This window comes from Neolamprologus brichardi, chromosome 19, assembly GCF_056152115.1.
Source record: "Neolamprologus brichardi isolate AB-2024 chromosome 19, ASM5615211v1, whole genome shotgun sequence".
Taxonomy (NCBI): Eukaryota; Metazoa; Chordata; class Actinopteri; order Cichliformes; family Cichlidae; genus Neolamprologus; species Neolamprologus brichardi.
This window is the reverse complement of record NC_142122.1, coordinates 1197472-1207500: the sequence shown is the minus strand read 5'-3', so window position 1 is coordinate 1207500 and position 10029 is coordinate 1197472. Positions and strand designations below refer to the sequence as shown.

At 42.1% G+C, this 10029-nt stretch overlaps 1 protein-coding gene across 1 annotated transcript; it reads left to right on the top strand.

Moving 5' to 3' along the window:
- The first annotated feature begins 8399 nt into the window (after positions 1-8399).
- On the top strand, positions 8400-9703 carry LOC102792597 (interferon-inducible GTPase 5-like). Its single transcript, XM_035911968.2, has 2 exons — positions 8400-8964; positions 9047-9703. The coding sequence occupies exons 1-2, from the start codon at positions 8403-8405 to the stop codon at positions 9667-9669; spliced, it is 1185 nt and encodes a 394-aa protein (XP_035767861.2). The 5' UTR covers positions 8400-8402; the 3' UTR covers positions 9670-9703.
- The last annotated feature ends 326 nt before the right edge of the window (positions 9704-10029 follow it).

The following is a 10029-nucleotide window of genomic DNA, read 5'->3' as shown; positions in this document are numbered from 1 at the left end:
TGGTGATGTGTGTTTTCTCCACGATGCTGTGTTATCTGTGTTCCACTCGTTATATGTATCAGCAGGGTGTGGGTGTGTGTGTCTGCGGGTGTGGCTGTAGGATGGAGGACAGGCACCTGCAGTCCTGATGGGTGTGGCCCTGCTGGAAGATTGGCCACACCTGAAGTCCCTGCCACACACCTGTTGCTGATCAGGGCTCGTCGGGGGAGCTATTTAGGAGCGTGTTGGAGCTCCTAGCGGCGCAGGATCATTGCATCACATCCCAAGTCAGTGTGTGTTAGTATAAGGTAGTGCTGATCGTGTATACCTGCGGGGGTCAGTGTTGACGGCTGCTTCTGTTATTGTCCTGCAGGTGGAACGAGGGACCAGAAGGACAGCACGCACAGGGTGTGCAGGAACACGACAGCGGTGAACACGAGCACGGACGTCGGAGGGGAACACACACGGGAGTCTAGGGAGCAAAGAGGATGTTTGTGTGCATCTGTTATTTACCTCACTGTAAATAAATGTACTGTCCTCACTAAACAGTCCGGGTCCTCCTTCCCCACGGTTTGCCAGGGCAAAGAGGAGTGAAAGAAGCCACCCATGTCCACTGTGAGCGACCATCTTTGAACAGAGGCGGTGGCTTACAACACCAACTGTCTGCCATCTATAATCAGGGGTGCACATAACTTCTTATCTGGTGCGCGTCTTTTATTTTGACAGCGAATGCGCACCTGCGGACCACTTATGTGCAGCCCTGTCTATAATCCAGTTCTGAGATCCTTCCCAGACGCCTTAACACCCACTCACATCCTGGGCCATCTGACCTCAGGAAATCACATGATGGGGGGGGGCTAGGTTTCACAATGAGCTCACCTGAAACTGAGCTCATTGTGAAATGATTTGGCTGATTTTGATTGATACACCCATTTTCACACCTTGGCTCGTGTGATTAGGTAGAGGATCAGGGCCGTGCAGAGAGGTTTAAAGGGGCAGGTGCTCAAAGTTAAAAAGGGGCACATTGAGCCAGGCTGAATAACAACAACACACATTCATCAAGAATCTAATATGGGAAGGGCAGGGCTGTGTTGATCTGAGACTGTAGACATTAAAAAGTCCATAGGAGAGATGGTAGCTGATTAAACAAGTGTCATGAGATAATAACAAAATGCAAAGATTGGTGACAGCGCTTGGAACCATAAGGCAACAGAAAACTGTGAGAAATAATTTAGGCTCTGCCTGTGAATCACTCTTTGCTTCTCTTCTTCCTTCCATCATTTCATATATCACTCTCCACTTGCTGTCTATGTGAGAACAAGGCACAACTTGCTATTGCAATAAACTATAATCTAATTATCCACACCTAACAACTCTTGCACTTAATCTATAATAAAATGATGACAGAAAAGTGTTATAGCACTGCCTTTAGTAGCCTCACACAGCTCCTACTGTTTCCTCATGTCCTTACCAGCCATGTCTGGACATTGTTATATCATGAGTAATAATTTAAAAAAATCCATATACATAAAACACACACATGCATGCACGCACAGGGACATTTTAGACCTTCTTCAGAATACTGTATATACTATGGGCATCACGGTGCTGATCCAGAATCCTTACATTATTATTTATTACTAGAGCTACAATAATAAAGCAATGAGGAGGGTGAAGTAATAAATATGAAATTATGTATTTATGATGATTCCATTTGTTTCACTAACTACTCTGTGCAGGGGCAAAGCTTATTGCATTTTTAAACTGTAGAGATACAATAATTTTACTGCAGTAAAATCCAAATTTTGTCTTATTTAAAATATAAATCTAATATAATCTGCTTCTTAATGTATGTTCTTTAAAATACAGCGTGTGTTTTTTTTTAATATATTATAATTATAATAATGCATAATTATGTGGACATGCATATTAGATCGTTTTTTAGTGAAATATAATCCCTCCAGAAAGGCAGGAAAAGCCCTCAAACTTACTTTAAAACTAAATATGTTCTAAATACTTTAAAACTAAATATGTTCCCTAAAACGGTGACAGAGCTGCAGACCCATGACAGCCTTACACAGGTAGCCAGCAGCTATGACCAGCACTACTTGTACAGTTAATAAAAGGACAGGTAATGTTTGTCGCGCTGTTGCACACACAGCACGCTCGTTTGTTTCAGTTCGTCAGTTGCCACAAGACAGCTTACCAACGTGTCCATAATAAGCCAATACTCCTGGGTGCTAAACACTACAGTGTACGCTGTACACCTACTTACTGGTTTTGTCGCATCAGTCTGTGTCTCTGAGTTAATTTGTGTTTCTCCTACAGCTCCGGACCGCTAAAAATGCGCGTGCTCTTTGTGAGCTCGTTCCCGGCTCGTAACCAGCGCGTTCTGCCGTCAAGGGCGATCATTGGTTAAATGTGATCATGTGACTGATGCAAGCCAGATCCTTTTATTTAGCAAAACTGTGATTAATAGTTAAATATTATTGTTGAGGGGCACAGACAGGACTCCGCACACACACATAAAAAAAATAAATAATAATAATTTTTTTTTTTAAAAAGTTGCCTCAAAAAAGGGCACTTTGGGCACCCATCAGGAAAGGGGCGGGTGCTCAAGCCCCTCTAGCTCCCCCCTCTGCACGTGCCTGTAGAGGATCATTAGGGGGTCCACTGTCCCTCTTGGGGGGGGACACTCCCACAGGGCTTAAATCTGCGACTCTCCAACATTTGACCCTAGACCTGAAGAAGCTTCTTGGATGAAATGTATTTAAGCAACTTTAAGAAGTCCAGATGCTTTTCTTTCCAAGCTCTTTATTCTTACACCTTTTTTCCATGTAGTTCGTACTGCGCTGAGCTTTGGGGTCTCTACTGAAAAGGAAACTATGCTGCAGTCTGGCCAATATTGGGCATCAGAGACCCTTCTTTCAGTACTCCCGGGTGTCTCGGCTAATTTCTGCCTGCCTCACTACTCTGTGAAAAGTGAAGGGAGTCGACCCTGAAGGAGGACATCTACTTCGGCCTACGGGGAACTTCCCCCCTCGCGTCTCCTGACCACAGTCAGGGGACTGACGGGAAGAAAGATGCTGAAGTCTGCTGTTCAGGCAGTGAGGAGTGGCAAACTCAGTCAACGAACAGTGACGGAATTTGCCAAAGACAAAACCAACACGTTCTCACTCCCAACTTGTCAAATGTGTGACGCATGGTCAGGCTCCCTCTGCTTCACTTATCGACGCGCAGGGTCCTCTCATTGAATACTATAGAGCTCCCTAAACGTTGCTTATTTACGACAAGAGATTGCAGCGGAAGAGCCTGTTGTCTGTGTATTTATATATTTCCAAAATCACGTTGTAGTGACGTATACAGAACACAATAAATTATATAATGTAAACAACTACCTGAGAAACAGCAGATACAGCAGATAATTATTGGCTATTACTTTTGTATGTTTATTGCATTTATGGAGGGAGTGATGTATGCTGGGTAATGGCACAGCTAGCGACTGGGTGACTTTATTCACCAGCTTCGGCTGTTATCAGTCCATACAATGGGCGTTATTAGCACAAATCAGTCCCATAGATATGAGCCATCTCCTGCTAGATTGTTCAGAAGGTTGTTCTCATCCATCCAGATGGAGGATCACTAACAGGAGCGTGGAAGACTCCAGAATCCACTCTGGCTGGAATCCGGTGGATACAGCAGTGTTTACAGGTAAGACCGTTTAAACGGACAGCGTTTATAGACTATTAAAAGTCAGCGAGTGTCAATAATGTTAATGTGGTTATGTTAGTAACACACCGAGTGCTAATATAACAGCTTTAAGATGCATTTGTAGATATTATTACGTGTTTTACCGTCTTTATGGTGCTAGCTTAAAGTTACGTGTAAACGTTAGCTTATATTGCAGTAAAGCTGTTACTGTATAAACGGTGTTAGCACAGAAATATTAGCTTCTGTCATGACTGATGAAGTTACTAGTTAATAAAGTTTCCAGTAAAGTGTTTAATCGCAGCCACAGATTGACAGTAAATATCTCGATTAGCTTCAGTGCATCTGTAATAAATATGTGCACGTTTCAGTGCTTCGTTTAAACTGTATGATACTTATAGTGACCCAGGGTCAGTGTAAATACAATCCTAGCTGTGTGAACAAAGCCTGGCTCCTTTAATCCTGCATGACAAACCTCAGGATGCAGGTTATTATTACTCTTTCCTGCTGGCACACCTGTCACACCTGAGAGTCAGCTAGAAACTTAGAGTGACGTGGACATCATGCAAAGACTGCCAGTGTCAATAGAAAATTGTATTTAGTAGTCAGTATAATCTTTTAATAATATAAGTTTGCATATGGTAGTGATAGGATGTGCGATCCTTAATAGTCTGCAAAGGCTTTGTTTGCATTCCAGAGTGCTCTGGCATTCACACCCACATCCTGGGAGCAGGGGAAAGGTCGTACCTTGTCTTCTTGTTTTACGGTAGGATTAACGTAGCTATGTCAGTTTTAGTCTAAGTGCCCTTTTTTACATATAGATGAACTGTTGGATTTTCCAGACCAGCAGGTTAAGGGAAGTCATTTATGGGGTCACACTCTGACACACACACACACACACACACACACACACACACACACCAATGTAAGGAACAAATGCCCACTGATGTATAAATAAAGACCAGGGCAGTCTCAGAGTTGCGAGTCTCAGAGCCTCACTCTCAGTGCGAGTGCTCTGTGCTGCCCTTGTATACAAGTAAAACTGTGTGTTTCTCCTCTCTGATTCTCAGCTGAAGAAGTGTTTTAGAACACATCTCTTGACAGCCAGACTCTACTGCAGTAATACTGCAAATGATCAGTGACTCAGGTTAACACTAAACTTTAAACGGTACCCCTGTGTCTCTGTGTGTGCTGAACATCTAGGATTGAGTCAGTCTGCATCAGCTGAAGCTGTTATTTGTATATATTCAGTATTTATATCATGCGCATCCCAACGATTGACCCCCCCCTCCCCTCTCTTTCGGGAGGTTGCCATTAGGGGCGGGTTTTAATAATCGATTCATCGATTAAAATCGATTCTGGTTTGGATAATGTGAAATCAATTCATTAAAATCCTGAATCGATTTTTTAATATAAATTTATTTTGCCCGAAATGACAGAATCTCAGGTTAAACCTCAAAATTTCAACAACCACCAAACAGCTAAAACAGTAACTGAGAGCAGGAACACGGATTCTGCACAAAGACGTAAACACACAGCGCGACCCACCGATCAGAATCAGTGAGATGTGACTTTCTCACCGACGGCACGGACACGGTCGGGGCTGAAAGCCGACAGCTCGCTGATTCTGATGTTTCGGCGGGTCCGCACTTTGTGTTTACGCCATTTTTGCGCCGATTCTAAAGCTGTTATTTTATCTCTCTCCAAACAATATTGACCGAACCAGCAGCAAAAGAAGATCCAAACTACGCTTCACATAAACATCATCATGAACTCACTCTGACTTTTGCTGTTTTGCTTCCACCAGGATAAAACCACACTTCATGCACAGCTCTCTCTCTCTCTCTCTCTCTCTGTACTGTTTTCTGTATTATTCGCTTGCTTGTTGCGCACAAGTCTACCGTTGTTTACAGGCTGTCGGACGATGTTTTTTTCCTTTTACTTACTTCCGAAAAGAAAACCTAATTTCTGCTGTTCAATACTGAACAAATTTAACTTTTTAAAATTATGCAAACTTGCAAAACCTTTGCTGTGTCTCTAATCAAACCTCTGTAACTTTGCTCTGCTTCACTTCAGCAGCATCAGGTAATGTTCAGATGTTGATTACTGGGTTTCTTTCGTTTTATATCTACTGCAGAACATTTGTATAAAATCCCAGACCAGGAAAATCATCTTCACGTTTTTCTGTTTTATCTTCAGCTACTTTGACACAAAGGCCTCTGCTGTGAAGACTTGTGCGTAACAAGCAAGTGAATAATGCAGAAAACAGATTTTTAGACGGGAAACTGTTCTTGAAGTACAGAGAGAGAGAGAGAGAGAGAGAGAGAGAGAGAGAGAGAGAGAGAGAGAGAGCTGTGCATGAAGTGTGATTTTATCCTGGTGGAAGCAAAACAGCAAAAGTCAGTGAATTCATGACGATGTTTATGTGAAGTGTAGTTTGGATCTTCTTTTGCTGCTGGTTCAGTCAATATTGTTTGGAGACATAAAAACCTGCAGCTTAATCAGCAAGAAGGGCGTGAACACAAAGCTCGACCCGCCAAAACATCAGAATCAGCGAGCTGTCGGCTTTCAGCCCGACCGTGTCCGTGCCGTCGGTGAGAAAGTCACATCTCACTGATTCTGATCCGTCGGCGCTTTGTGTTTACGTCTTTGTGCAGAATCCGTGTTCCTGCTCTCAGTTACTGTTTTAGCTGTTTGGTGGTTTTCTGAGGTTTAACCTGAGATTCTGTCGTTTCGGGCAAAATAAATTTGTATTAAAAAATCAATTCAGGATTTTAGTGAATCGATTTCACGTTATCCAAGACAGAATCGATTTTAATCGATAAATCGATAATTAAAACCCAGCCCTACAAAGGTTTCACAGAGCCAAAGTAGTGTGATTTACATGCACAAACTGGAGTCTATTAGATAGATATGATACAAACCACTGCAGCACAGTACTTGTAATACCTACAGCATGTTCTAATCTCTCTAATAGGATATTATGGTCGACAGTATCGAACGCTGCACTGAGGTCTAGCAGGACAAGCACAGAGATGAGTCCACTGTCAGAGGCCATAAGAAGATCATTTGTAACCTTCACTAAAGCTGTTTCTGTGCTGTGATGAACTCTGAAACCTGACTGAAACTCTTCAAATAAACCATTCCTCTGCAGATGATCAGCGTGTTCGCTTTATACCTCTGCCATGCACACGGTCGCTCAGTCTTCTCCTGATTGTGGAACTATTAATATGAACTAGTGTTTTAAAGCCAAGCACTCATTTGTGACATCTCAGACAACATTTGTTGGAAATGTCACAGTTTGGCTTTAGAGCCATGAAAGATAATGGGAGAGCCACTCAAACCAAAATGTACCAATTTATTAACAACAAAGCAGAAAAACATGGTCCCCATGAGGTGCACTAACCAGTGTTACATTGTGTCAGTAGCTGATGGGTGACTGAATATTAAATACACACAGTGCTGTGTACTGTACAGTGTAACAGCTAAAACAACCAGGTCAAAGGCAAACAGAGAAAAACATGGTGCTGAGTAAGCTGAGCATGAGCAGCTCTTTATGATCACACAGCCCTCCTCTTGTCAGAAATCACCTTTTATCTCACAGACATCAGTTTGACTAAAAAAAAAAAAAGAAAAAAAAGAAAGAAAAGAGAGATTTCGTTGGTTCCCACTGTGTAACGAGCCACCCCTGATAAACACCAGTATAACTCCTGTATAATAAATGGGCAGGTATAAACTGCTGCTGTGGCTGGATTGGTTAAAATCCAATATTGAAAACCACACGTCAGTGTTGCTGCTCCAGCTCTCAATATTTAACGTTACGAAGACTCCAGCGAGTAGCTGCAGTGAGTACTTTTTGTTTAAGATGAAGTTTCAGGCTTATATCATAATGTTTTCTGTGAAATTGTAATATCGGATGATTGGGTGGTCACCTATCTAACGTAAGACTTTTTGGACTCAGTGGATATTTTGCTGCCTTTTAACCTTCTTTTGAGTTACACAGTTGTACTGTACACAGGATTTTACTGGTCCAGAGGTCTCAGTTCAACTGAAACAGACTCTTCACATCACGTAACTGTAGGTCAGCACTGATGAGTTTCTTAATGAGTAGCTGCTGAAAATGAGAATTTAGTATTTCTGTCAGTCTCTGGGTCACTGGTTTGGAGTTTTAGAGATGTTTATGGGGTTTCTACTTTTGATTGTCTTCATATGAAAGGTTATGATCTGGTTATCAGTGCATTGACTTAATGGGAGGTTGTTCATTCCCGTTCTGTTCCTCCATCTTGTCCACGTGTTCAGTCTTCCTCTTCCGTGTCAAGCTTGTGTCTCAGTGTTTCTTATTTCCTGTTTTATTTTGATAGTCCCTTGTCCTGTGTGTTTTGTCCTTCATGGTTGTGTTTCCATTTCCTTGTTGAGTTGAAGGTTTGATTTCCCTTGTTTTGTTAGTCAAGTTATTTTGTACTTTATTTGAATAAAACCACTTTTGAGTTTATTGCTCGGGTTTCTGAGTCCGGTGTTTGGGTCCTGCTCCGGCCCGTTACACAGACAATTTCAACTGTTTGACAGTTTTCCCCAAAAGAAGTACAAACATATTTTTCTACAGTATTCTGTGAAATCTGATACATCAGCTTTGATTTTATATTGTGATTTCAATTCTGTTGTCACAGATAAAAGTGAAGTTTTCTCAGGTTCTCTTCTTCTGTTTCAGGATCAGCATGGACGATCCAAACGACTCACATCCTGAAGAAATTCCTGGAGTGAGAGAAAACCTGGAAAACAACGACGTGGCTGCAACAGCTGCAAGGATTCAACAATATTTAGAAAGAGAAAATAATATTCCCCTAAATATCGCCATCACAGGGGAATCTGGTTCTGGTAAATCCACCTTTGTTAACGCCCTCAGAGGGATGCCCGATGATGATGAGGGAGCTGCTCCTACTGGTGTTACAGAAACCACCTCAGAGGTCACAGCGTACCCCCATCCAAACTATCCCAATGTTACTTTATGGGATCTTCCTGGAATCGGCATCACCAAGTTTCCAGCTGATGAGTACCTGAAGCTTGTTGGATTTGAGAAGTTTGACTTCTTCATCATCATCATCTCAGACACTCGCTTCAGAGAAAATGACGTGAAACTGGCTCAGGAGATTCAGAAGATGAAGAAGAAGTTCTACTTTGTTCACTCAAAGATTGATGAAAATTTACGCGCCGAAAGACGAAAGAGAGACTTCATTGAAGAGGAGACTCTTACAAAAATCAGAGAAGACTGTGTTCACAGTGAGTTTCTGATCCATTAGACCCGAGTTAGATCACTTTATAGATTTATATAATGTTAACATGTGTTTCTTCTGTGACGCAGGACTCAGAGGATTAGGCATCAAGTCTCCGCAGGTCTTCCTGGTGTCCAGCTTTGAGCTCCACCTGTACGACTTCTCTCTCTTGCAGCAGACCTTAGACAGAGACCTTCCTAAAAACAAGAGGGACACTCTGCTGTTCGTCATGCCCAACATCAACCCAGAGATCATCATCAAGAAGAAAAAAGCTTTTCAGTCCAAAATAAAATACTACGCTACTCTGTCTGCAGCTGTAGCAGCTGTTCCACTTCCTGGTCTTTCTATTGCTGTTGATGCTGCTGTGCTGGTTGGTGCTGTCACAAATTATGTTCATGCGTTTGGTCTCGATGTCCCGTCTCTGAAGAGACTTTCTGCCAGAACAGGTGTGCCCTACGCTGATCTGTGTGCCGTCATCATTTCACCACTGGCTGCAGCAGAAATAACTACACATCTCCTCTTGAGGGTGATAGCCCAACTTGCAGGAACAGTTGCTTTAATTGCAGCAGAGGAAGCAACAAGGTGGATTCCAATTATTGGAATTCCAGTAGCCATGCGTCTCTCTTTCACCACAACCTACAAAGTTCTGAATTTGCTCCTTGAAAAGCTCGCTGATGATGCTCAGAGGGTGTTTGAAAGGACTCTGGTTTGAATCACACATTGGGATTTAAAAAATAAAAACCAAATTACACACTGAAACGTTCCTGTAATTATATCAATAAAGGAACAAATGTGATCTTATTTTTCAAATGTGAACTGTGTACAATGCAAAAGAGCTGCGTAATCATTGCTCTGGTTTGTTTTTCTAATTCTTTGAATTAATTGCTAACATCAGCGCTTTGTAGAGATCGGCTGAGGTGATGTTTACTGCTGAAACATCTCCACTTATGTTTGATTTAATCTTTGTGATTGAACTAGTCTTTGTTATCATGTTGTAGCTTCCAGCGTCATAAATACAAAGTATGCAGAGTGTTTTATGTCATGTGATAAGCAGAGGTGTGTGGAACAGAAA

Excerpts from the sequence above, each read along its gene's own strand:
- LOC102792597 (XM_035911968.2), top strand. The coding sequence starts at position 8,403 with ATGGACGATCCAAACGACTCACATCCTGAAGAAATTCCTGGAGTGAGA. Across the intron at positions 8,965-9,046 it reads CAGAGAAGACTGTGTTCACA|GACTCAGAGGATTAGGCATC; the intron begins GTGAGTTTCTGA and ends TCTGTGACGCAG.